The sequence below is a fragment of the Chelon labrosus genome (assembly GCF_963514085.1).
Source record: "Chelon labrosus genome assembly, chromosome: 19".
In the NCBI taxonomy this organism is placed as follows: domain Eukaryota; kingdom Metazoa; phylum Chordata; class Actinopteri; order Mugiliformes; family Mugilidae; genus Chelon; species Chelon labrosus.
In genome coordinates, this window is record NC_140352.1 from 8,849,843 (window position 1) to 8,877,672 (window position 27,830).

General features: G+C 42.8%; 1 protein-coding gene across 3 annotated transcripts; it reads left to right on the forward strand.

Annotated features, from left to right (window-relative positions):
• Positions 1–474: 474 nt before the first annotated feature.
• ppm1bb (protein phosphatase, Mg2+/Mn2+ dependent, 1Bb) lies at positions 475–27,233 on the forward strand. Of its 3 annotated transcripts, XR_014699609.1 has the most exons (7): positions 478–1,294; positions 14,030–14,872; positions 17,257–17,374; positions 17,865–17,976; positions 20,348–20,405; positions 25,516–26,111; positions 26,292–27,233. XR_014699609.1 is itself a non-coding variant. In XM_084566860.1 (6 exons), exons 2-6 carry the CDS (start codon positions 14,042–14,044, stop codon positions 22,696–22,698), a joined length of 1,458 nt encoding a protein of 485 aa, XP_084422986.1. In that variant the 5' UTR covers positions 475–1,294; positions 14,030–14,041; the 3' UTR covers positions 22,699–25,502. The 3 variants fall into 3 exon arrangements, 2 of the variants coding, with proteins under 2 accessions (XP_084422986.1, XP_084422987.1); XM_084566860.1 differs by lacking the exons at positions 25,516–26,111; positions 26,292–27,233 and adding an exon at positions 22,360–25,502 and having other exon boundaries at positions 475–1,294; XM_084566861.1 differs by having other exon boundaries at positions 25,516–27,233.
• The last annotated feature ends 597 nt before the right edge of the window (positions 27,234–27,830 follow it).

Genomic DNA, 27,830 nt, shown 5'->3' on the forward strand with positions numbered 1-27,830 from the left:
GTCATTGCTTTGCAGAAGAAAAAAAAAAATCCCATGTGTCACGCAATAATGCACAGGCCAATGTCCAAGTGTCTGTCTGGCTCAGACTGAAAAAACAAAAACATACAGTACAGACTGGATCACATGTGACAAAAGCATGTGATTCTAAATTACATTTAAAGTGCATTTTATGTGATTTCAGAGTCTAAAACTATAGGTCTGCCAATGGGACAATGTCAACAATCATAAAGTAAAAATGAAGGAGTACATCTGCATATTTAGTCCAATAAGAACATTAACTTTATCACAACTTGTATTTTGTAAGATTGTTTTCCCCCTTAAGAGAAGTTTTTTGTCAAGCTTGATATTACTATTATTATTTTTTTTAATCACAAAATGTATGCCACACCAGGTATTAAGGGAGTGAGTAAAACTTTTAAATAATATAAAAATTGCATTATAACAATCCTTCCTGCTGGAGACTCCTTCTGGAACCTCTTCAATCATCCACGCTGTACTAAATTAGATTGCGCTTGTTACGTACTCCGGGGCAGTTAGGCGCCTGTGTGGTAACTTTCAAGTATTGATGAGAACGGAAGAGTTTAACGTCACTTGTGCCCGGTTTTGCTTTATTTTTATATTTTAACACTTGCTTAACAAAATTAGAAAAGTCGACTTCCGTCCTTTGAGTTGTACGTTTCTACTCCGAGACTAACTCCGGCTAATCCAACTGGATTCGGCGTACGCCAGCAGAAGCAACGAGTGCTCCCTGTAGATCGAGCGCATCACAGAACTTCGTAATAGACCAATGAAATTGTAGCGTTGGACAGGGGCATATCTGATTGACAGGCGAACTGGCCAATTAAAAAGCGTTATGTCTCCACTTTGTAGCCAATCACCGCGCAGATGCCAAAAATAACACCTCCTCTTGTTCAGCACCCAAAGTCGAAGGATAGCTCTGGCCTTTCAATGGAAGAAAGTGCTAGATTTGTCAGTGTTGTATAATATAACCAATTCTCAGTGTCCATATTTGTTTTGGAACGATCGGAATTGTCTTCGTTTATTGTGAGAGACAGAACTGGCGTCAAACATGCGTAAAAATCAACGCTGTCCAAGCAGGGAACCACCGAGAAAGGAATTATCGCCGCTCATCTGAGGCCAATCTCGATTATTTTTGTCAAATAAGGAAACATAACATAGCTAGCCGGCTAACGTTAGCTCCGTAGGTAGCTAGGTTAACGACACATCTTCACACAAAAGCAGAATCCGGCAGATAATCAAGATTGGATCAACATTCGCACAGGAGCAGGAAAACGTAAGTAGCATGCTAGTATGTGCGCTAACGTCATTAGCTAGAGTTTGACAACCCGGAGAACGGCGTCGGCTCCAACGACAGCTAACTGTTAAGTTAGCATGTCGGCTAACGCTAGCTAATATTAACACTAGCAAAGCAGGCCTTTCCGTAGAGGGTTACAGTGTTAAGTGGAGGGGAGTTCAGCATGTGGTCAGTGGATTGGTATTTAACGCAAACGTATTTCCGAAATCAGTCAGTTGGTCCGTGCAACGTTAACTGTTGTGCAATAGCGTTAGCGTACAGATAGACCGTTGCCAAAAATAAAACCTGATATATGCCCTGAAGTTTTTGAAGTAACTTAGCTACCGCCAGCGTTAGCCAGCCAATCCTGAATGAAGCATATTTTTAAGTAACACCAACAGTTTAAGGACACGTTTGGCCTCCAGTGCTTAATCTGGTCCCAAAAGCGTGCTAATATAGCATGGTAACGTTATAGCTACACTAGCTATAACTAGCTAATGACAGCTTAGCGGACTTTGTCATATGGGTGTCAGTGGCTAGCTACGTGACGTTAGCTTTGGCAGACTAATGGCATTTGTAACGATATAACATATTTAAACAAGTGCAGTTTGTTTATTTCAGGACGTAACGCTAGCTATGCAACGACAATAGTGCTCAGTGTTCATTTACATAATAAGTGCCAAATGAAACCATGCAGTGCCAGTAGGTAGGTAATGGATGTTGAGGTGTATGCAGCGGTCTTGCAGGGTAATTATAACCGCAAGGCCTCTTTTTTTTTTCTTCTTCTTCTTTTTTTTTTTTTTACCTTCAACATCTTAAACCAGAAAAGCTCAAATACAATCTATAGGCAACGGTGTAAAATGTTTATTGACAATCAGGTTTCACTGCGACACCAGCACTGTTCCATCTTTCATCTCAATTCAGCAATTCTCTATTCTCTCAGTTCTCTGTGTGTTTACTGAAAATATTTCATATTTATCCGATTTAACACTCAAAACATCAGGTGCACTAGTGAAAACAAATGCATTCCAATATAGCAGCCTCCCCCCGGCACCAAATTCTCCTCCGAGGCTGCTGTGATGTCCAGATTATGTTGAAACGGCACCAGAAAGGTGGTGATTCAACTTGTAAGATCATTTTGGAGGATGTTGCTCAAGGTGCTGTTGTGTCCACTGACTAAAATGGGGTTGTCAAAAATAATAGAAACGCAAAACCACAGCCTCCAAAACGAAAACGCGGTCGAATCGGCGGCGCCCTGTTATTTTAAGCAAGTGCTGAATAGCATAATCTTTATGTTGCTAAGATTTAGTGCAGGGCTGTTGTATCTGAATGCATTTGTTTTTTTGCAGGTGTACCTAATGAACTGGCGAGTGAGCGTATAACAGTGCACGGCGTGTGTGTTTTTGCTAGAGCTCGGTGCTCGTTGTAGAGCCATAAAACGGTCAAAATGACCCCAATTAGCTGCGATAAAATGGAATTTGCCTTTGATGGTGCACAGCAAAGTCAGATGATTTGTTTCTGTCGTATTTTATTTACACTGTGCGTATTCCTGGCTGCATGAGGGCACCGCTGTGTTCATTGACACAAGGCAGTTGTGTGAAACGTACAAGGGCCCGATCTTACTATAAACATGCGCTCGCGTATAAACCTCACCCTGAATCAGAGACCCTTAGAAAGTTTTTTGTTGATTAGATAATGAAAAAGCACAGTTGTCCACGGTTCGAGGAGGTATCATCATTGATGGACAGAATTATTGTCCAAATTGATGCCACTAATTTCTTGTTCTCTTCCGCAATGGCCAGTTATACTGTTTTATAATAAGATTAGCAGGTTGCAAAAAGCGCTTCACCTTTAGATGCTAAGATTTTTATGAAAGGCTTTCCATGTGTATGGTTTTGCAAAATTTTATAACTTTTATATGTAATTCTAACCTGCCACACTATATTGCAGCGTTTTATCATCAACTCCATGTCTTATATATATATTTCACCACCAATTTTGTATCGTCCTGCGTTGATATTTAGCCGCCCTCCTCGCCCTCTCCTGTGTATCAGATTTGCGATAAGGTGCACAGGTGACCAGTACGTGACATCACTTGGCGTCGGGCTTGTGCCCTGCTCGGCAGATACGGGAGGAGTTCAATAGCTGATAATCTTATCTGAGTCAGCAAGTCACTGTGTAAAGACTGAGGAGCAGATGAAACGCAGTGTCAGTTGGAGACTGAGACGGTCAACAACACGCTTATTTTAGAGTTTTAACATATCTTGTCAGCCTTAGCCGTGGCACGGATGGAACTGTAAGTGTCAGAATAAACTTTCGAGAATCACTATAGAAGCCCATGTTGGTCTTCCATTATAGAGCAGGCGCGAAAAGACTCACTGAAACGACCATTGAGTGGTGACCCCCGGCTTGGTTATGCAGTTTTATTCACAAGAAAAGGAAACATCACACCACATGAAAGCAGACGGGTAACTATAGTGATGTCTTGTGCAGATATAGAGCATGTTTTGAGCAGCTTGCAGCGATTAAATAATTTTAGTATATAAGCGGTCGCACAAGGGTAAAAGGCACATATTTGCCATGAATGCTGGTGTGTTCATGTTACGCGTTTTCTATTTCATTTATGTTACTTACGGATTTATCCATTGATGGATCTTACTTATCGGTCAAGCGCTGAACCTGAATATATTCGAGTGTGTTTTGTTACAGGCACTGATAGTTTGTCAGGTCTGTTGAGAAGTGAGATATCCACAAGACAAAATTTCCACTCTCCATGGTTTTTAGGTTGATGTCTCTGGCAGTGATTTATTAACAATCCTGTAAATTTCACCTAAAACGCCTAAAAAAGGTAAATTTAAAGCTCTTCTTGAACCATTTTGGAGTACAGACGTGGTTTTGGCCTCTTTTGAAAGATAATACTTATCCCCAACAGCCAGAATCTGTCTAAGTATTGGCAGTAAGTAATAGGAGCTTGAATACACTGAAAAAGAAGGATTTTATGTCTGCCGAATTTTTTTTTTCCCTCATATAATATTTGGCTTCAAAATGACTGTAGCTTGGTGGTGTGGACTGGAAAAACACAATGAGACCACAGCTTGAAGTCTTACCTAGTCCCATTTCAGATTTGACAATTACACTACAGAAAATGAGTACTTTACACAGTTTTAAGGATAACACCAGGCTTGCCAACACTAAATTATATACAAAGAGTAACTGAAGCATAAACACATTTTTTTTTTTCTTTCTGTAAACTAAGCTTTGTGCATACAATAGATAAAAGCACAAAGGAGCGGTATGAATAACAGAACGATTCGTCGCCATCGCAACGTTAATTTTCCAACACGGCTTCCTTGAGCGCGTATTTCCTCATATCAAACTGATTTACCGTAATAAAACCAAAGAGAACTGGGAGACTCAGTGTCTCAACGGAAACCTACTTTTACGCACGTTCTTACGCATACTAAGACGCCGTTGTTGCGCACATTGACTGGTCGTTCTGGAAAGAAACTAGCCTGGTCGTTACCATCCTACGTTTCCGCCCGAAATTTGATTTCAGTCTGGCACGTTAGTCTGGCCCAATGTAATAGGAATCTGTCTCCGTAATGGGCGGATGCTTATTTTGAGGTTTAAAATCATTGGAGTTCCCTTATTAACCAATCAGCAACGTTTGGTAATGACGTATATCGTGCGCCGGAGTTCAGGCTCTTACGCTTACCACTTCCGCTTCCAGTTAAATAAGTCAAACTTTTCCCAAAGCCAGTTGGAAGGAGAGCTACGACGTCCTTGCCATTTATAAAACTGACAAGACAAGCCTCTTGTTCTGGTTTTAATTAAAGTTGAGACAACTTCGCGGATGGCTTCTAGCGTCTCTTCCTCCGTAGCCATTGTTGCTATGCTGTTGAACTACAAGCTTCGCTGGACTACAAGCAACTCGGCATGCGAGTTCCGCGTCATCGCTCAACTGTTCGCTGATTGGCGCGGTTACACGCGAACCGCGGAAGTGCAATTTGGCCAGACTCCGTGCCAGACCGAAATCAAATTTCGGGCGGAAACGTAGGATGGTAACGACCAGGCTAGGAAGAAACACCCTGAATCACCAAATTCATTAGCTGTTCAACGCGCCCCTCACCAGTAAAGAGGGCTGCAGTTGGCTTGAGCTTCATACGAATGAATAAGAACAGTTACCTTTTGCGGACCAGCCGTTCAGTGGCTATTGTGCGACTGTAGACACGGTAGACATTATCTATTGGGTCAAAAGAGGTGTCAGTTAAAAGTTCAGAGCTGTTTTGGTATGACGGTGTGGCTAATACATGCAAGCTAACTGAAGTTACATGGAAAATATGAAGTTTTTAGAAAAATGCTGTTGGACTGGGTTTGTTCTTGAAAGGTGTGTTCAGATATAGACCGTATACATTTCCTCTCAGTTAACCAATAGGGATTTTCCAGTGATTGCTACATTTGTTTAGTAAAGTAAAAATACATTTTTGATTTTTTTGTTTTTTTGTATGTTTCGTGTTCTTATAAATTGAATTCCTCTGAGTTTGGAAATTTTGAAGCGAGCAAAACAAGACATTTGAAAACATTAGCATTGACCCTCAGATCTTAACCCAATTCTTATCAGTCTGTTCACACGCCATTGAGATTTACATACGGGGGAGTGTTTCAACCGATACAGAGGAAAAAAATAAACAGCCGCCCACATTTTGATAGTCCCACGACAAATCAGAGCTATTTTGTTGTTTCATCTCCACAGCACTCAGATAATGTGGATGACTATGTCTCTGTTACTCGTCTTTCTATCTCCACATAAAGCCTGCCCAACGAAGCAAGTCAGTTCTGAAAGTTTTGGGCTGGCTTCCAGGCTATATATTATTCAGTGTATTTAACAGTAGGCAGAATAAACACAGCTCCGGTCCTTGCTCTCTTCATGTGGTTCCACTTCAAATTTTATGAGTGTCATTAAGTTGTGATTTTTTTGGCTTGTTGGTCTTCGCTTTGTGAGCAGTCTTGCTTAAATGTACCAATGCAGCCATTAGCCTGTTTTTGTAAACACTGTTTAAGATGCCGAGTAAGATGCCAACCTGTGGTTCAGTTCATGGACCGGTTGTTGTAATTCTGGAGCGGTAATGCCAACCTTGGCAGCATTACACTGCAGATACACACACAAAGGACAAACATGCTGCATGTTCTTGTACGCCTTTTGTTCTGTTTATAATGAATGAAGTGTAAAAATGGAGGCAAGGTCAGATCAGGGTTGGAGTGTAATAAAGGTTAAAAGTGCTTTCAACACACAAGGCATTGTTAAGAGCGCCAGATAAGATAAAAAAGACTGATTTAAACGTGTAACGCTATGTTTAGGTGTGTGAATAGGTGTTACAGTTAGGTGTGGCTGTGGAAGTCATTTACATTTACACAGGGGGCCAATTACACAATATGAGCTGTGTCCCAATTCAGCGTTGCCTGCTTCAAAGTCCGTAATTCAAGCCTGAATCCGTCACAACAGTTCACGAGGCTGCCCCATTCCAGAGGCTCCTCCAAATGCGGCTGTGAAATACGACCGGTGTATCCTCTGCAGTCCTCGCTCACTATCCCACAGTCCTCTCTGGATTGGCTAGTTCAGCGGTGCACTCACATGGGGTTTCTTCACCATGTAAATATAGAGAAATGTCGTGGTCAGGTTTTCAGGTATTTTCCACAAGGTAGTCATCTGTCACAAAGTCCAAAAATGTGACTGAAAGCTACAGCAGACCTGGACATGTGCGACTTGTGAAATCCAACTTCACCCTGAACTGGGATTTACTGATAATAGTACGAGGCAACAGGACGGGAACGTCTCCATTCAGTTAAATTACAGTTTGCGGCGCCATAGTTGAACTTGGAATCAATTCTCAATTCGCAGTGGATCCAGTAAATAGTAAACTGGTTCATAACTTCCTGTTCTTCCTCCAGTTTAGTTTAACAGTGATGAACGGAAACATACAACAGATATGCGTGTGAAAATGAAGAGCTTTTTTTATTTAAAAAGGTTAACTGCACAGACCCACGCCGTACAAGAAGAGAAGTGAAAGTGCAATTAACGCCCAGTTCACTGGTCTGATAACTTTATGGAGCCCTTTGTTATTCCAATAATAATGTTATGTCACAAGTATTGGAGGACTCTCTGACATCTGATGTAAAACATTGTTCGGTATCACATTCATATGGCATAACATTATGACCACTGACAGGAGAAGTAAATAACATTGACCATCTTGTGATCAATTCAGTGTTCTGCTGGGAAACTTTTGAACCTTGCATTCATTCATGTAGATGTTACTTAGACATGTAGCACCCACCTACACCAGACCAGACCAGGCACCCCCACCCCATAGCAATGACACCCCTTGATGGCAGCAGCCATCCCCAGCCGGATGCAACCTGACACAGACACACACACACAAAAACATTAAATACAGCACAAGGTGTTGACCTGGCCTCCAAATTCACTAGATCCCAAACTCATCAACTATCTGTGGGATGCACTGGAACAAGCCTGATCCTCAGAGGCCCCCTCCTCTCAACCCAAAGGCCCCCACTAACAACATTCTGTCGCCTGAGGACACCCTCAGTAGTCTCATGTCCATTCTCTGATGAGTCACAACTGTTTTGGAGTCACACACACAATATTAGGAAGGTGGTCATAATGTTATGCCTGATTGGTGTACATCTATATGGCATTTTTTTTCTCTGGTGGAAAATTGATGGCCAGTTAAAAATACTATATTAACTCTCTTTAGACTATTAAACTAAAGTTTTGTGGACATCAAATTATGGTTATCGTATTTCTTGTCTTGACCATAGACTCCTGAAAGTTGTGCGAGGGGGCGGCATTGTGCGTTGGTTCGCCAAGAATATAGGAGTGTAATTTGCTGGTGAATTTATGATTTCAGTCCACTAATTGTGTGTTTTAAGTGATGACTTTATTAAATGCAAATGCATTTTCAAGATGAACGCGTCTCTAGCTGTGTACATATATGGATGTTCAGATTATTTTCCATCTTGCCCGGTGTTATTATGACTCAATACGACGGCGCCGTCTTGCCAGCCATTAGCAGGATTGTAATGGTCGCTAACATATAAACTAAGGAAGCCAAGCACTGATGTTAGACTCGTCGTCAACATGCGTTTTCTGATGCAGTGTAATATAAACTGTTGTCTTGTTATCCGCCTTAGTGCTGCTGCCCATAAGAATTGCCTTGTTTATCCAGCAAAGGAAGCTGCTAATCGTGAAAACAACAGGCTAATTCGTACTGCTTGACAAAATCTGACATGTGGGCGGGCGAGGCAAAGGTCTGGATGTTCCAGGAGAAACCTCTCGAAATGTCACAGATGTCATTATGAAAATGTAGGGTTTCAAATAGACTTCTAGAGCCTTAAAACTGTAATCAGATCGAAGTTTAGATGTCAGCATCCCGAGCCATTTTCTCCGTAGATATAAAACATTAACTGCAGGGTTAAACGTACACGGTGAGTCCCAATCATTTCCAGCATAGCATTGTGTACATAGGTCTGCGTTAGCCTTTTCGGTCAGGATAGCATTCGCTGTTTTGTGTGAATGTGCCTGTTTCTCAGAGCAGCGTTTGGTCTCTCTGCAGCATTATGTAATCCCCGACCTTCCACTTCCCTCTTCGTAGCCAGCGGTTTTTGGCAGCCTTAGCATCAGGGGGTGTTGGTTTCGACCTGTGGTTACAGCCTGGGTGACAGCAGTTTTGAGGGGGTTAAGTGGTTGGGAGTTCCTGGTTTCAGTCTGATGTCTTAATGGAGATATTTTCTGGGGGTTTCGGTTGTGTGTGTGTGTGTGTGTGTACGCGTGTGCATGCGTGTGTGTGTTTTTTTTCTCTCCTAAAAGTCAATAGTAGAAAAAATTCACAGTATCTGCATATGCACGTCTCCTTTTGGGGTCTGGCTGCTGCAACTGCTTTAATGGACGCATGATGCAACTCCCCTTCCTCTCGCTACCGAGCGTTTGAGTGTGTGTGTGTGTGTCTTTTAAAGCGAGCGAGCGAGAGAAAGACACTGAGAGGGGGATGTCGCTGAATGAAGCTTAGCCTGGATGTTTGCACTGCAGGGTGGGTGGTTGCTAGGCAACGGCAGTGTGTTTGTTTTATTTTTAGAGAGAATCACTGCTGGTGAGCATAACAGATTTGTCTTTCTCTCCTCACACACACATATGGGAACGCTTGCTTTAAAAATACGTGAAAATATAAGCCGCATAAGTCGAGCGCCGAAGTGAGCCCGATGGAGAAAATTTGTTGTCGCTGTAATCACGCGCCCGGGAAAGCAGTGGAAATGTGAATGGTGTGTGTGTGTGTGTGTGTGTGTGTGTGTGTGTGGCCCGTTGCCTCACCCTGGTCATGAAATCTAAACCGGCTCGGGCGTATTTATAGAGCATCTTTTTCTCGCGCATAGACTATGACGGCGGTGTAGACATGCGCAGACACAAATACACACACACACACACACGTTCCTCTGAAACCAACTGTAGTCACTCCTCGCATGTACCAGCCTTTTTTGGGCACATGCCTGTCATGCCGCGTGTGCTCATGTGTAAAGTAAAGGAGGGCGAGGAATTAATATGTTTTAAAAAAACGACAACAACAACAAAAAAACACAGTAGTATCAGAGCACTTTAGATTTTTATCGCTTTTCATTGATTTCAAGCTCTAATAGCGATGCATACTGTAAGTAGCGGTCGCTCATTTAGGTCAGAATTGATCAGCGTGATGGTGAAAATATAGTGCGGGTCAGCAGTGCCAGAGGTATTATCTCCACCCTAACATTAGTTGTTCAAGAGACCCGAACAAAGCTCATCTTAAAAAGAGTAATGTAAGGAAAACGTACTCTCCTCTAATGATTGTGAGTAAAAACTCTAGTCATTGTTGGGAAAATATGTGACTTGACTTCACATTTAGAGTTGTCACGATACCAAAATGAGTAACCAGACAAAGTGTCACGGTTCCGGGTATTGTCGCGCCTTTTTTTATTATCATAATTATTTTTATGAAACAGAACTTTAGCTTGTTGTTTGTTTTGAAGCGAATTTCTATCGAAGCGGAGCTGTCTTCATGGAGTTCGTTCTTGCCGGCAGAAATGCACGAACAGCCAATCAGCTAACAGACGGGCGGACCCAGCGTGCTGAAACAGCCTATCATATCCCTGGACGTCACCAGTAACAGGCAAACAGCCAGCCATTCAGCAGCTGTGTAGTCCGGTTGCAGAAGCCGGGAGGAGAGTAGAGGCGGCCGCCATGTAGTGGAAACTGGCACCGGTAGTATCCACGGTAGTACCGTCATGTGGAATTTCTAGTATAGTAGGAACCGTTACGATTTGGCACCGCGGGGTATCGTGCAACACTATTCACATTACTACTTTGCATACATCAGCTTGGACACCTTGCTTATGCAAGAAGACATCATTGTGCCCAGGACACATGTGTGTTCACACTACTAAAGGAGTGTGGTCCAAAGTGGCCCAGACCACCTCCATCTGGTCTGAGTGATCAGATCTCAGATGTGTCGTTAATGCTTCTTGGGTGTATTCACCTGTACTTCAAAATGATCAGTTGCGATCAAATCACTTAGGATAGATGTTAATACCAGGTGTGAACAGAGTCTTTGTCGACACACAGTGCTTTCTGGCAAGGCTCTGAAATGACCAACCAGCCTTGAAAGTGCTCATTACAGGTAGATTAAGGCCTCGTCCACACGTACGAAAACAATCTTTTCCCCCTCTCCGTTTTCCCTGGCATCGTTTCAAGAATATCTGCGTCCACACAGATCCGTTTCAACACGACTGAAAACGCTACTTCATATTCCAGGCCTATAGGTGGCGCTGTTTCAGTTTCAGAAATTCACCAAAAACGGAGAGGAAGAGGCGGAGCATGCGCATAAAGCTTGAGCGCTGTTTACAAATTAGGGCTTTGACTTTTGCCCAAAAATCATATTCGAAGTTCGTTTGTTTATTAATATTAAAATTCGAATATATTCGAATATTTATTAATTATATTTTGACCATTAAATGTCTTCAGTAAGACTGATATTGGTATCAAACTTAAGTTCTATATGTTCTGTCCACCAGAGGGCAGTGTATCAGTCAATGTTAATAGACTACGTGCACGAAAGGCTGAGTATTTATGCGTGTTAAAATTTTTATTATTAAGCAAACAAGATATGCAGTATCGGAATGAAGATGTAACAAGCAGAATATAACAGAAGATGCTGTTACGACACAGTTAACGCTCCATCGGAAATACACAAGCTTACAGGAACCTAGCATGCTAACGTTACCGACAGGAGCCCAGATGACCAACAATAGCCTTGCTAATGAGCTCGCGATTTTACTTCACCAGGCGTGAAAAAAAAAAACTCGGAATCTGAATTGAAAACAACGTTTACAAGCAAACACATTTTCAAAAAATAATTCCCATACAGGTTCGAATATTAAGAGATCCCTAAAATTCATTCGAATATCTTCAATTTTTAAAATAATCGAATTATATTCGAATAACGAAGTTCGGAGTCAAAGCCCTATTACAAATCGGCTTTAGAAGAAACCAAACTCAAGGAGAAATGATATTTTGTCCTGGTAACCCTAATAAGCTCAATGTCTTCTCCAGCAGGAAAACTAGCATGTAGTCCGCCATTGTTGTTGATGTTGTTATGAGACGTCTCGCGGGATATAAGAGGTGGAAGGCTGCTCGAGGGGTGTGGCGATGACATCATCGAAACGCACGTATGCGTTTTTCGCCGTCCACGCGAAAACGCAAGAGCTGCGTTTGCGAATTTTTCCACCCTGGGACCAGGTTTCAGAAAAGTGCGTTTTAGGGCAATGTGTTTAAAGGATTCGTGTCGACGATTGGCCAAAACGATGCAAAACATCTGCGTTTAGACCAAAAAACCGTCCCCGTGTGGACGGGCCCTAACTCTTTCCAGAGCAATAAAAATGATAATATTTCCTGATAATATTTTGTTTTATTGCCTCTGTTTATATGGCTTCGGCTTCCTTCAGATGTGTGCGTATGTAGCCCGAAAACCTGAATTAATGGTTGCTTTTTATTGTCTCACCAGTACCCAAATCAGCACACCCACTAACCCGGCCCTCGAACTGTTAAAAAAACACAAACAGCTTTCACCCAACAACAAATCAATGGTGCAGTCTGCCTGCCTGCCTGCCTGACTGTATCAGCATTAATAATTAAACCTTCGATTGGGATTAATTTGCGGGTGAAAGAGTGTGTTCAGTTTATGGAGAGGTGTAGACCAAATCTACTCCAAGTCAGAGTAGTTTTATTTCCATTCAGCTCTCTTCAGGTCCAGATAGTTCAGTAATGCCACACTCCTCCTTGTTTCCTGCCAACAAGTTAACTAATAATATTAGCTACCTTGTGTTCAGAGCGTAAGAGGCTCTGTGTGCTCAAAGAAGCTTTACAGCTACAGTGTAATCTCTTGTGGTTCCTCCTCTGCTGTCGTGTGTTTCGTCAGGATCACCGGCGCTCGTCATTCATTGACTAATTAAAAGCGTGCGGTAATCAAAGAATGAAGCGGCCTACTAAACTACTTTCATTAAAAAAAAAAAGGGTGATTCACAGAGATGTGTGTGTATAAAGCGCCATTGTCATAGACAAAAGAAGATAATCCAATCTTTTCTTGTGCCAACAAAAAGAGTCAGTTTTGTTTTGCGTATTTGTTGACCAAACTAAAGGCTCATTTAAAGTTCTGTGGGACATAGACGCCGTAACCTGTGCACGTAGCCTACGCCGGTGTGAGCCATTTATATTTGGCTCACTCTGTAAAAACTCCACCCACACACTGATCGACGCTGTGTCTTTTATGCCAGTCGGGTTAATTTTTGTTTCTACTTCCTGCTTCACATTCAACAATGGCGACTGAAACCTTCGCTGAACTTTTGCCAAAGATGAGTCATACAAATGTGTTGTATCTCCGAATCTCCTCAGTGAACCTTTCCTCCATGTGGTCCATCTTTATTGAGACAAAACAATCAATTCGAAAATTGCGAACATATGGAGAAGCAGCCGGAAATACTGAAGCGGAAACACGCTACTACCAAGCGGACCAATCACAGTGTCCATGCGACGTGTAGTTACATTTCTAGGGAGTTGCACTTCAGGCTATGGCGCTAGAGTATGTGAAGGGCCGTAGTTTTGGCATCAGATTGACGCTGAAGCCTAAACCGCCTATTAGAAAATACCTGTACAGACTCACAACAAAGAAAGAGTTGAATACAGTGTTATGGGTTTACATGCCATCACAATAACCATTGTTTTTAAAGCTGCAACTGAGAACCTCTACAAACATACCAACAAATATGATCTCTTTGTAGTTATAGCCTGTTCAGTACAGGATTATCGACATTCAGGAGCTTAAAAATCTCACAATATATCTACCAGCTGTGTTTTTTTTCTCTCTGTATCCTATGTTCTGTAGCGGATTTAGCATTTCTAAATTAAATTAAATAATCTTTGGCATTCAGTCGTTGAGTTTGTTATTATTTATTGGTCACGCTGACAAATGTACCTGTCTTGTTCTTTGTAGATATGTTTATGATGCAGTAGCGTGTTATGATAAAAGCTTACAAGCCAACTTTTAAGATTACAGATGATTTTCTTTGCTGTTTCTGGATATCGTTTAACATTTCCTTTCTCTGTTTCTTTCTTCTCTTCCCTTGATGAATCTCCAGCTATAGGCAGCAATGGGTGCATTCCTGGACAAGCCGAAGACGGAGAAACATAGTGCCCACGGTGAGGGCAATGGGCTGCGCTATGGCCTGAGCTCCATGCAGGGCTGGCGAGTGGAAATGGAGGATGCCCACACAGCGGTGGTGGGCCTTCCCCACGGACTCACCGACTGGTCCTTCTTTGCTGTCTACGACGGCCATGCAGGCTCCCGGGTGGCCAATTACTGTTCCGGCCACCTGCTGGAACACATCTTGTCAGGAGGGGCCGACTTCAGTTCAGGATCCGGCTCCGTGGAGGGCGTGAAGGACGGCATCCGCTCGGGCTTCCTGAACATTGACGAGTACATGCGCAGCTTCTCCGACCTGCGGCAGGGTCTGGACCGCAGCGGATCGACGGCCGTGTGCGTGTTGCTCAGCCCGACCCACCTCTACTTCATTAATTGCGGCGACTCGCGGGCCGTGCTGAGTCGAGACAACAAGGTGGGCTTCTCCACCCAGGACCACAAGCCCTGCAACCCCCGGGAAAAGGAGCGCATCCAGAATGCTGGCGGCTCGGTCATGATCCAGAGGGTAAATGGTTCCCTGGCTGTGTCCCGGGCCCTGGGGGACTACGACTACAAATGTGTGGATGGTAAGGGCCCCACGGAGCAGCTGGTGAGCCCTGAGCCTGAGGTGTGCGTGTTGGAGCGAGCGGCCGAAGGAGACGAGTTTGTGGTGCTGGCGTGTGATGGAATCTGGGACGTCATGTCCAACGAGGAGCTGTGTGAGTTTGTCCGCTCACGGCTGCTGGTGTGTGATGACTTGGAGAAGGTCTGTAACGCAGTGGTGGACACGTGTCTGCATAAGGTGAGTGTCTTTTTTTGCGTATGATGTACATTGATGGGAATATGGCGCAAATTTTAATAGGCTCTTGTTTGCAGATAAGATTTACTCATGTTTTTCAGTATTAATGATCATTTTAATTGATTAACAACCTTTGCATTCATTGTCACTCACGCTGCACTTTACAACCGCCTTTATTTCTCTATACAAGAAACTAATATTATGCATCTTGAAATAAACCAGAGTAAATTAAAATTAAAGCTTAAATTGTTTTGCGAAACTTAACATCTCGGAGTGAGCGATCAGATGGTGCATAAATAATGCATCAGCTCTTTGAATTCTGTTTCTGTCTATTGGCTTCCTCAGCTATCGATTCAAGGTAAAGCAAGAGTGTCTCTTTACCTTAGCAGAACTCATTCACCAGTCACACCACATCTTTCGCCTTCCAAGTATCTCGTATTTTGCGTCTTGTGTACTCCAAGAACCGGCCTTCTAGTTATTTTTACCTTACCGGTTGGGTTGTCTCAAGTAACAGCCACACGCTGTCATAAATCTCCTCTGCTGCCGCTGCCTTTTGTGATGTATGTGACACTGTACACTTACATAAAGTCGCTGTGACCACTACGTTGACTTTTACAAGGTAATGACAAGGTGACTGTGCGTTTGGTTGAAGGCCAGTGCTCTCGTCTTGTCCGTAAATACCAATTGATGTACTGTCCAGTATTAGTAGAGTGGCCTTCCAGCCGGAGACTGAGCTGCTAACACACGTGATGTCAATCAAATGTCAATAAAGGTTTTGCAAAACATTTAAAGAGTGCTTTTTTAGGTTTAAAAGACTGGAAAATTAGTCAATTCATAAAATAACTCAACCAACAATCAAAATAAGAGACAACATAGTCCTAAAATTATTAAATTAAATCCAGCACCTTACCTTTCAGTGGCTCGCACTAAAAAGTGAAAGACGAAATGTGTTGAAAGTAATCTACTGCATAAAACCTTTTCTGCTGCTAGCCTTTCTGTTGCTTTCTCCAAATAACAGCCCGTCCTTATTTTATACTTTTAGTAACAGGACAAGAAAAAAGACAAAGAAACCCTGTGGAGTTTCTACTGTTAACTTGTCAAAATTCATCGTGCGCGTACTATAGAGAGCCGAAGTCCCGCCCCCTCTACTTCCGGGTTATGGGACCTATCTTTCGAAAAAATATGAACGGCAGTCTATGGCGAAAGATAAATTATTTTCTGGTCCCGATCGACTTGTGCCTTGGATTATACATATGTTGTTTTTCAGAATAAAAAATGATTTTACATGTCAAGAATGTCGCAGTTTGTCGCCAGATAGTTAAGTAAAACGCTATGGAAAATACGTAATTAAACGAACTACAAGTCCCGCATGCTGGCGCGTACAGAACCGACCAAAACTCCCTTCGTGTAACTACAGCTCTCGACATGACCCGATTTATAATGATTTTCACCTCGTTTGATGCTTCTGCCTTCGTCCTGGAAGAAGACGGTAAAGCTCAACAAGGAGACAGCCATAGTTCTCTAGTGACGTACACTGTTCAAGACGAGAGATGTAGTTCACTAAGCGATCTCATACAAAACCTAATGTTGTTCAGCTTATTTACGTCAAATAATTTATCTCTTGACGTGAAAAATTATCTTTTAAATTCACACACATCATATGTGAAATTCATGCCACAATTCGATCGGGACCAAAAAATAATTATGATCTCTCCATAGACTGCCGTTCATATTTTTTCGAAAGATAGGTCCCATGACCCGGAAGTAGAGGGGCGGGACTTCGGCTCTCTATACACGCTTTTTTAGCTAGCGGTGTTCTTCTTGCCTCTGTTTGCTGCTGCATTACTAAATATCTGTACACATTACTGCCACCTACAGGTCAGAAAGCGAAAATCATTGCCACTAGGGCAAAACGTATTGGATGCCCACTTGCACACATAAACAATTGTTCCACATTTTAACTAAAGTACTCCACAGAGTTACTTGTGTTTAAAGTTTGAGCTTGGCATCTTTACTCTGTAAAGGAAATAAAAAATGAATAATTAATTAAAATAAAGACATGAGAAGATATAAAGTGCATGCTAACTATGCTCAGTTAAAACCTTTACCAGGGGAGTTTGCCTTTGCATTCTTCTTCTTCAACTATTGATTGTTTTTCCCTTCATTTTAAAAACAGTAGAAAAATGATTTTGACTGCTGGCTGGTTGATTTAGATTTACACCGACAGGGATAGCCCAGCGTTGTTACTGCTTAGACGCCACATGTCAGTCAGGGTCAGTAAACCACAGTTGTTTAAAGATTGATTTCTGTCCTTAATTTACGAAGCGTACCATACGTATTACTGCAAATCTGATGAACTCTTGTCTGTCCCTACCCTCGTTCTGCAGGGGAGCAGGGACAACATGAGCGTGGTGTTGGTGTGTTTACCCGGAGCTCCCAAGATCTCAGAGGAGGCTGTGAAGAAGGAAGAGGAATTGGATAAATTCCTGGAAACCCGCGTTGAAGGTCAGTGAATGCGCACACATTACAATGTCACACAAACAAATACAGTACACATTTATTTAAGCATTCATTAGGAACAATGTTGTTGGTTGATCATTAATTGTTTCACTGTTTTTGTAGAACAAGACTTATTTTCCTGCCAAACTCTTTTATTATTAATTCGTCACTGACTCATATGTTTTGACAGAAACTTAAATGTTATTATATTGCAAACCTTAAAGTTGTACTTAAAGTCCCACACTGTTAAGTTAAAGAAGAGGCCGCATGCCGTGCTCAGATTCAGCGTAAACGAAATACGCATTATTTAGGAACCATGAATATTTAAAATCAATATTTTACAGATAAGAGCACACAAAGCCACACTGTGACTAACTGATTTTTTTATTTTTTCCCACTACTATGCATTATTTCTCCGTACAGAATGGTGGTGGTTAAATCTCAGAAAGCTCAGCGTGTAATACTTTAACATAACCCTCTTTACATTTGTTTGTAGAGCTCCTGGGAAACTGTGGCGAGGCAGGAGTCCCTGACCTGGTGTCTGTCCTAAGGAGCATTGCCTCAGAGAACATCCCCAACCTTCCACCTGGTGGAGGACTGGCCAGCAAGTAAATATACAATTAGCTGTATTTTATACACATAGAGCGTATCGGTAAATTCAAGGATTCAAGGATTCAAGGATTCTTTATTGTCATTAAAGCACATGTTGGTACATGGGAAGGAACGAAATTGGTTTCTCTGGTCCCGATTCAAGCCATAAGTAAAAAAAGTATAAATATAGAAAAGTATAAAGTATAAATGTCATCAGAGTTGACTTTCCCCTGAACTTGTTTTGTTATTACTTAGAAACGTGTCACCAGAATTGTTGCATTGTAACTTATAAGTCATAATTTCACATGTTAAACTGCAAATTAGATCTTTTACACATCCCAAGTCACCATTAACTACAGTTTTGTTTGTATTGCATGTTTCTTAACATAGTTGTGAAGTTTTTTTTTTTAATAATTAATTTGTCTAGAGCACAGGTGTCAAACATACGTCCCGTGGGCCAAAAGCGGCCCGCCAGAGGGTCAAATCTGGCCCGCAGCATGAATTTGCAAAGCGTGAAAATTACATAAAGACTAGACTCCTAATTTGTCCACTGTGTTAGTAACAAACTTGGACAAAACACAACACAGAGACCCAGGACTAAACAGCAGACAGCTACGTTCCCAAATTGCACTTATTTTTCTTAAGAAATTTTATTTTTAGTTTAATAAACAACATTCTCCTAATGTACTTGTTCTTCTTTGCACTAAAACAAATGGAAAATATCTGGAGTTGTGGTTCCTTATAGGTTATTATACTATTATCTTACTGGTCCGGCACGCTTGAGGTCAAACTGGGCTGTATGTGGCCCCCAAACTAAAATGAATGTGACACCTCTAGTCTAGAAATGAGCTTTTTCATAATATGTTGTCCATACATGTAATAAGTTTAAATACAGTAACAAATGAAACAGTATAATGGTGTACAGGAAATCTAAAATCACACAGTGTAGTACAAGCCACGTTAAAAAGGTGTGTTTTCGTCAACTGTCAGCAAGAAGAATAGATACATGTAAATGCATGTAAATAAGTTTTAATATATTATTTAAAGATATCAGCCTGAGCCACGGAAAACTTGCTGCCTTCATAGTGACACGGAGCTAAGCATGTGGCCACACTGTGTTGATTACAACACTGACCGTATGCTGTGTGCAGTTTATAAACTGTTGTGTATGATTTTGCAGTTTTGCACTACACTTCACTGACACTGTATCTGGCCAAACATTGACCAAAAAAAAAAAAGTTGTAATCGTGTAGATGTTCTTAATGGTGTTTAGTGTGTGAAAATTATTTAAATATATTGATGACTCATCCTGCACTTTGAGGAGTTTATTTATTTATTTATTTTTTGTTTTACCTCTCCTTCTGCTCCAGTGTTTCCCATACAATGCTAATACTACGGTGGCCTGCCAGGGTCTTAATTTACTCCGCTATGGTCTCATAACAAATCGGAAAGACCTTGTGCTTGCGTTGTATTTCCCTATTGATCACTCTTTCCCTTCCCTCCCCAAGGCCCCGTAGCCTGATGGAGAAAACGTCACGGAAAACTTGCGTAGCATGTGAAGCAATTTGTGTTGTTCCGCCGACGTCACCGCCATTTTTTAAAACCCGATATCGGTGCTCTTGATTATTTTTTTTTTTTAGACCATGGAGATTTGCAGTTATCTAAAGAGAGTTGGTCAAAACCCAGAGGGAAACACTCCAGACGTAACGTGATCTAGCTTAAGTTTCTAAGCGCTAGCTAGCAAAGTCAGCTTTTTACTATAGATTCGATTTTTCGCTGATACTTACTCCAATTTAATTTTACACGCATTTGTCCATAAAATGCCACGCCTCAGCAGCATTATGTTTAGCATTCCTGCACGTGAAATGCACAGGCTGCTGCTATCTGTCGCCAAATCCAATATCCGCGCTATTATGATAAATTAGAGACGGGCTGATACAAAATGCATGCTCTCGTTTTACTTGCAGACATTTCATACACTGATTCTTTTTAATGGTTGGGGGTAGTACCATAATTAGGGGCTTTTGTTGCTACAGTAGAATCGTGGGGGAAACACTGCAGCTCTCAGTTTATGTATTTGGTGGTTCCTAGTAATTGGAGTTGACTGGGCTTTTTGGGAGAGCACCCTAGCTTCCTGTTTTTACAGGAAACTCATTAATTTGCAGAGACTTCAGATAACTCTCATCAGAACAATTCAAATGCACTGGTGAATACAGAGATACTGTACTGTCTTTGTGCATGAACGGCGGATTCTCGCGCATCGATTGAGATGCTTTTTTCGTTCCATTAAAATCTTCAATCAATACACATTTCCTAAGAATGAACAGAGTGCGCTTTATTGGGAGTTGTTCATCTTCCCCAAGCATTAAACTGTTTGTGTGTTCGCAGGCGGAGTGTGATCGAGGCGATGTACAACAAGCTGAACCCTCACAGAGAAGAAGAAGGGGTGAGTCGATCTCTCTCTAAACCCCTCACCTCTTCAACTTTTCACCCTTCCTCAACATGACCTCATAAACACAGCCCAGACAAGGACACTCTTTTTTTTTTTTTTCTTCCCCCCCCCCCTGTGTGTGAGAGTGAGAGAAAGTGGAAGTGGATTAAGTGTGAAAGAGGGTGGAGGATAGACAAAGCCGAGTAACCTTGGCAAGCAGGTTGAAAAGCGCTGAAGCCCTGCGCTGGCTGTTTCAATTTTGTAATTATTGTTGAAACCGGATATTCAATATGACCTCAGTCAGCCTGTTGAACTCCTCAACGATAAGTGCATGACCTTTTCAGACAGATTTTATTCTACTTAATGCTTCATGAACCTGGTTTATAAACCATGTGTGTGAATTAGAAGAGTAGACGCCTGTCAACTAAGAATCAATCGTATAAACCACACAGAAGTTTTAATACTGCAGATTAACTGAATAGTTTTAGCGTACCACACTAGTCAGAAAAAAATATATAGAAATATAGATTACTGATTCGTTTGAGATGCCTTTTTCCAGTTTTGTGTCAATTTATTGTCACCGCACAGCAAATTATATATAGCGATATATATCTTTCATGTTTTATAGACAGATTTTTTTCTAGGGATGCACCGAATATTCGGCCACCGAAAATTTTATCACCGAAACAACACGGCAGAAACAGGATGTTGTGATGACGCAAGCAAAAAAACCTTCATTTTCGGTTTTTGGTTTTGGCCAAGAATTTTCATTTCGGTGCATCCCTAATTTTTTCTTCTTCTAACACACAGGTGTCAAACATACGTCCCATGGGCCAAAAGCGGCCCACCAGAGGGCCAAATCTGGCCTGCAGTATGAGTTTGCAAAGTGTGAAAATTACATAAACACTGCAATTTTTCAATGAAAATGCCTGCTGTCCCTAATTTGTCCACTGTGTTCGTAAGAAACTGGGACAAACACAACACAGAGACCCAGGACTAAACAGCAGACGGCAAATTGCACTTATTTTTCTTAAGAAATTTTATTTTTAGTTTAATAAACAACATTCTCCTAATTTATTTGTTCTTCTTTGCACTAAAACAAATGGAAAAAATCTGGAGTTGTCGTTACTTATAGGTTATTGTACTATTATCTTACTGGTCCGGCCTGCTGTGTGTGGCCCCTGAACTAAAATGAGTGAGACACCGCTATTCTAACACATCAACTTTGCTGACGCAATGTTCACTTGCAGCCTAAAATAAAAGCTTGATTAATCATTTGACTGCTACTGCTCTGTGTACATTTAATTTAGTTTAAAAGCAACCTAATTATCAATAAGACACATTGCTAGCCTGTGGTGTACTTCCTACACAGGCATTTCCTGGAAAATATTAAAAACAACCACAATGTAAATGAAGGCCTCTGGGCAAACGCAGCTACATAATCTTAGTTTTAACGTTGTCTCTAGGTTCACAACTCTTGTTTAAAGTGTAGGAATGTTGTGTGTAGCTTCAGGAGGAAGTATCAGATCCGTCTCGCATGAGTAGGTAAGAAGACTGCAGGCGCTTTTTTCAAATGTCTTTATTCCGTAGAAGAGATCAGCGTCAGATCTTGAACCGCCCGCCGAGAGTAAATGTGAAGGTGTGTGTTATGTTTGTTGTGTTAATGTGAGTGGAGTCTTGACTTGCAGGCTCTTTTCTCTGGGCTGTGTGGGTACTGACCAACTCACCCCCCCCCTCTGTTACACCACACGGCGAATATCACAAAGGGTTGTTGGTCACAGGGTCAGAGGTAGCGTTTGCATGTGCCTGTTCGACTGGTGCAAGAATGTCTCTGACATCGTCACGCAACTGTGTGGAATATATTTGTGTGACAATGATGTGAGCGTTGTACCGCTGCTTGTTAGATGTGTGTGTGTGTCTTTGACCATGGAGCGTGCCTGCAGAGTCTGACCCTGGCGTGTCACCTCAGGCTTGCGCGGGGGGAGAGGAGGAGGAGGAGAGTGAGGAGGGAGGTGGCAGCACGGCAGCTCATCTGCTGGAGGCTCTGCGGCAGTTCCGCCTGCACCACCGGGGGCAGTACCGCACGGTGCTGGAGGAGTCCCTGGCTGCCTACCACCTGCGGGGGGAGAGCGCTGCCGAGGGAGCAGGGGAGAGCAAGAGGACCTGCGGCTGCGGCGGCGACGACGACGACCAGGAGCAGCCCGCCTCCCCTCCCTCTCCCCCATCGCCCCCGCCCTCACCCGCTACTGCAGAGCCGGAGGCCAGCCAAGATGCGCCCGCCCCTAAGTCTGATCCCTCCTCTGACTGAGCACCCACCCGCATTCCCACCCATCCTACCCCAGAGCTCTAGCCAGATATGCTATGACCTCTCCTCCTTTGTCTCTCATCGCAGAACTTGAATGGGCACATTGGCCATTTTTAACTCTATCACGGTTATTCAGCCATGTTTTGATAATTAAATGGCAACTAAAATGGCACTTCTGTCTATTGAAGTTCTGTCTCCGTCACATATTCAGTATTTACCTTCCACCTGCTCAGGACTCTTTCTTTTTCTTCACTTGGCTTGGATTCCCAGGCTTGCTAGTCACTTTTACTACTTGACTTAACAACTAAATGTTTACAATAGAAATGTATTAACAACCGCTTATTATTACCTGCAAAAGTGGCCGGTGAAGCCAAAGTGAACCTTGCATTCTATGGCCTACATTTACCTGTATTTGCTTCTGGCTGACCCCTCCCCCTCCTTCTCAGCCGCCAGCCTCACCTTTACACCTGCTTACAGTGGACACACTGACAAAGAGAACTCTGAAACACTCTGAGCTGCAGCTGTGCAACGCCCTGCACTGTCTCCAGGCCTTCTCTACAGACTCAAACCACACTCTTTTGTCTACATGTATGTATGAACGTGTGTCTTCATGAGACCGAGCAAGAGAACAATCATCACTATGGAAATTTTGCGGTACCTGGGAGTCGACCTGTTTATCAGCATGCCTCAGCGGTGTTGTCGGTCAAATGAGGCTGGGTACTTAGGAAAAATAAAAAAATAAATCCTAATAGGTCACCAATAAAACATAAAAGGTGCTCCTGGTGATCGTTATTCAGATGGACGTTAATGTGACCATTAAGTCTGTAGCCTGAATAGTGACCCTGGAAGGCTGCGAGGGTCATTACACATCGGGAAACTAAATTATTGGATGGTTGAAAAAAAATAAAAATAAAAAATGGAGCAAAGCTAGTTGGCCTCCGAACAAAAAGCATATTGAGCGCTACAGCGTGCGACACGCCCTGCGTTCGTGCTAAGATTTGAAATGCTAGAGAGAGGCATGTTAGCATGACAGCGCTAGCCTTTTGAAGTGGAATTGATGTCACCTGTAACATGCTATCTTCAGACAAGCTGAGCGGCCATGTGCGGCTACAGTGGCAGAGTAAACGAACAGATAAATATCAAGCTATAGAGCTCAAGCTGACTTTAAATAACAGTACAGGTCGTAACTCAAGAGACCTGCGATTGATATTTTAGCATACCGCTTAAAAACTAAAATGTTAACAAGCAGGCATTTAGCATTTTGGCATGCTAACGTTTAGTATGTAGAGTTTAGCCTGTTAGCTCGCTAATATGGAGACATTTTGTTTTTGTTAACGTGGTAGCAGCAATAGAGGCTTCATGTGGGATTGTGACCACAAGTATTTCCTCCGCGTATCGGTCCATCCAGTAATTGCAAAGATATGCCACTCTTGACCAAAATGTTGTGCGGGCCAACCGACGTGACACTGCTAACGCCGCACGTCTATATCAGCGCGGTGGCTAATATCACACCGTTAAACTTATCTAAGCCATCATGTACAGTCCATGCCTTAAACTCCAAGTTTAGCACATGTACAGTAAATTACAAGTTGACCACAATTCATACATTCGCAGTATAAGCTGAAGTATTAATGAACCTGGCGTTCATGAATTTCCCACCGCTTACTCTCCTGGTATTATCGCCGACTTCACTACTTGATATAAAAGCCCACATCTCATACTTCACAGGTTATGACATTATGACACAATCTCAAACACTTACCTCGTTGTGAAAGTTGGATTGAAATAGACTGCTTAACCTACAGTGTTTATTCTTGTGTGCAAGCAGGCTGAGGGAGGTTATTGTGCCCGGTGACTCTGGCGATGCATGCTAATGCACTTATCTTTTCAATATCTGAAGCACTTAACTGTCAGAGGGGAGGTTATGCTAAACACTGTGCGTATGTGTGCGCGTTTGTGTATGTATGAGTTGTATTTGTATGCGGTTACGCCGGGACAAATCGCTCCCGCAAATGAACAAATAAAAATCGATTTGAGGTAAAATGCTAAGATTTGTGTCACGTGTATGAGTATGATCTCTCACTGCAAACTGACTGTGTAGCTTTGTGTCTCCTCTTATGGTCCTGTACCAAATCAAGTCGCCTTGCAAAATGTGTAGTTCAGGGACACAAAAAAGAAGGAAAAGTCACATTCTCCCACTCAGAATTGATCAGTGTGGTCGCATTTGATACAGGGCCAGTTGTAGTAGAAGTTTCCCGTGTTTGTATACGTGTCTGTGAAGTATTATTTTTATGGGGGGGGGGATAAAAGCTAAAGCAGAAAACAAACCCTTCCTCGCTCTCCTCTGTCAGCTTTTTAGCCTGGACTCGTGATTTCACCTGAGCTGCTCAAAGGCGTTTTTGATGTGTCGCCTCCTTTAAAGCGATGGCAGCTCTCGGGGTATGAAATCCTCAAAATAAATGTCTGCCGCCGCCGCCGCCGCCGCCGCGTTGCGTGAGCTGGCGGCGAGGAGCGAGGGGGAGGCTGCGTAGACTGTAGGGACTCCATTCTCTCCATTCCTCCCCTGTTTTTCAGTCTGACAGTTGGCCTCGTGATTCTCCGCAAGGTGAGTCATCAGAGGTTCTGGTTGTGTTAACTAAAAAAGGCCGGGCAGGGGAATATCACTGCCTTCCACCGTTATCCATTCAATTTGAGTAGACAAAAGTGAAGTGAGGTTCTAAACATCGTTGTTTAAGGTGTCAGGAGCAGTCTCTCTAAGTAACTACGAAACAAACCTAACACGTACCTCTCTCCATCTCTTTCCTCTTTTCCTCACCCCAGAGTGCCGGTGAGCTGGATGACCCCTGGTAGCCGTGGCAACAACCCCCCCCCCCCGTCTCCTCCTGGTGATCTGTGCATCCACCCAGAGGAGGAGTGTCTCCATTGCGCCATGTCTTTCTCCACTAAAAGAGGACATGTGGTGTGTGCTGGAGTGCGTGAGTGTGCGTATGTTGGTTGTGCATGTGTGTGTGTGTGTGTGTGTGTGTGTGCGTGTGTGTTTACAGCAGTGGGACAAAGACGACGACGATGATGATGATGACGACGACGACGACAACCACACACACACGCATACTGCTTTAAACCTGGAGGAAAAAAAACAAAAAAACAACAGAATCACTTTTCAGAAATGTCAAGATTTTATGAACTGAAGCATTGTGATGGTAGAGATGATTTTTACCATTGAGGTGTTTTTTTTTCTTCTTTTCTTTTCTTGAATGTTGACATTGAACACCTGACTTCACAATGACATGAGGACCTATCGTGCGTGCGTGTTTGTGTGTGTGTGTATGTGTGTGCGAGAGAGAGAGAGAGAGAGAGAGTTTTGTGAGTGTTTTTCAAGGAGGGCCAAGAGGAGACAGATGGTGGATAAAGACTTTGTATGTAATTCTTCTCCTGGACATTTTTTTTTTGTGCTCCTGGGTCTGATAATTGCCTAACACCTTTGCTTCTTCCCTCTTAAAAGACACTCTCTCTCTCTGTCTCTCTCTCTCTCTCCCCCTCTCCATCTCTCTCTCTCTCTCTCTCTCTCTCTCTCTCCCCCTCTCTAACACACACAGACACACTAAAACATAAACACCCGCCACCCGCCCCCACTTCCACCTGTGCACGTATGTGATGTGCCACCTTCGCAGGGCACTGCATGAGGACTTTGGTTCTACATGTACAGCTACGTGGTTTTTCTTATCGACCCGGATGGACAGCCATTGGTTGGGACTGACTGAACCTGAAGAACCTCCGGACACTGATAGGCTCCTGCCGTGTGAGAAGCGGAAATGATTTGGATTTTATTTTTGTCGATACTATTAGGATGACGATGATAATCATGATTGGGGGGGGTAATGGGAGGTTATCACTGAAGAGCCGAGTGCAAGTTGGACTCATGGCTTCGGGGGTGGTGGGTCGGGCGGGGGGTAGTTGTTGTATCACTGGTTGGACTTCCTGTCGCAGGAGGGTTAGAGCAGGAGGGAGGGGTCCAGTGGGCTTTCCCCACCTGCCTCACCACCTTCGTGGTTGGAGGTGCACACGACAGCAGACTGTCCTGACAGAGGAAAGTTATTTTTTTTTATTTTATTTTTTTTTTTAATGTTGTCCATGAGGTTACTAGCTGCTCGCTGTGTAGAGTGAGTGAACTCCCTGTTTTAACCCTGTTCCTGGTTCTCAGACTGCATTGGTAATGTTTGTATTGCTGTTGTTTGATTGCACTCACATTTGATTACAGAAAGCGTCTATATATGAATAAAATACCTGCCAAGGAACCAGTGGTGGCCGCGTATTTTAATAAGAAGTCACGTCTCGGTGTATGTGTCTGATGGCGGCGCGTAGGCCGTCAAACATCTGTGTAACCTGTTGACATTCAAACCACATTTTCGCTTCCGGGGACGTTTAGAAACACATGACATGGTCATTCAGAAACTTGCAGCCTACTTAATTTCCATTTTCAACCGTCAAACCTTGTTTTGCCTCTGTGTTGCTGCTGTGACAGTTGATTTTGATTTTTTTTTTCCAGGACATACTGTCTTACAGTGTGGGCAGCAGTTGGTAGTCGTCCACAAATCGACACGATGCTGAAATCTTTAGGCAAGATAGTGAGGTCCTGCGAACTCCTAACCGTCCTGCTTTGTAGCCAACCTTGACCTCTGACCTCTGAGCACAGACTGCTTCTTTAGGTAGGTAGTTAGAGATGAAGGTACTCGTAAAAACCAGTATCAGTAGCAGAAGTACAGTATGTCTGCTAACATGTTATGATAAATAATATGTAAGTCCACATATCACATTAGTTCAGTGGTTCAAAAGGATCAAACCTTCTTACTGTCCTCCGGGTCAAATTGAACCATTGTCAAATGTTTCTGTGTCACATAATTTCATATAAAGGTGGTCTACTGTCCATGGAGTGTACAATATACACCGATCAGGCATAACATTATGACCACTGACAGGAAAAGTTAATAACCATCTTGTGACAAGTCACTGTTCTGCTGGGGAACTTTTGGACCTGGCATTCATTCATGTGGATGTTACTTAGACATGTAGCACCCACTTAGACCAGACCTGGCACCCCCACCCGATAGCAATGACACTCCTTGATGGCAGCAGGA

Coding starts and splice junctions, on each gene's coding strand:
- ppm1bb (XM_084566860.1), top strand. CDS start 14,042: ATGGGTGCATTCCTGGACAAGCCGAAGACGGAGAAACATAGTGCCCAC. Junction 17,977..20,347: donor GGTGGAGGACTGGCCAGCAA/GTAAATATACAA, acceptor GTGTGTTCGCAG/GCGGAGTGTGATCGAGGCGA. Junction 20,406..22,359: donor CTCACAGAGAAGAAGAAGGG/GTGAGTCGATCT, acceptor GTGTCACCTCAG/GCTTGCGCGGGGGGAGAGGA.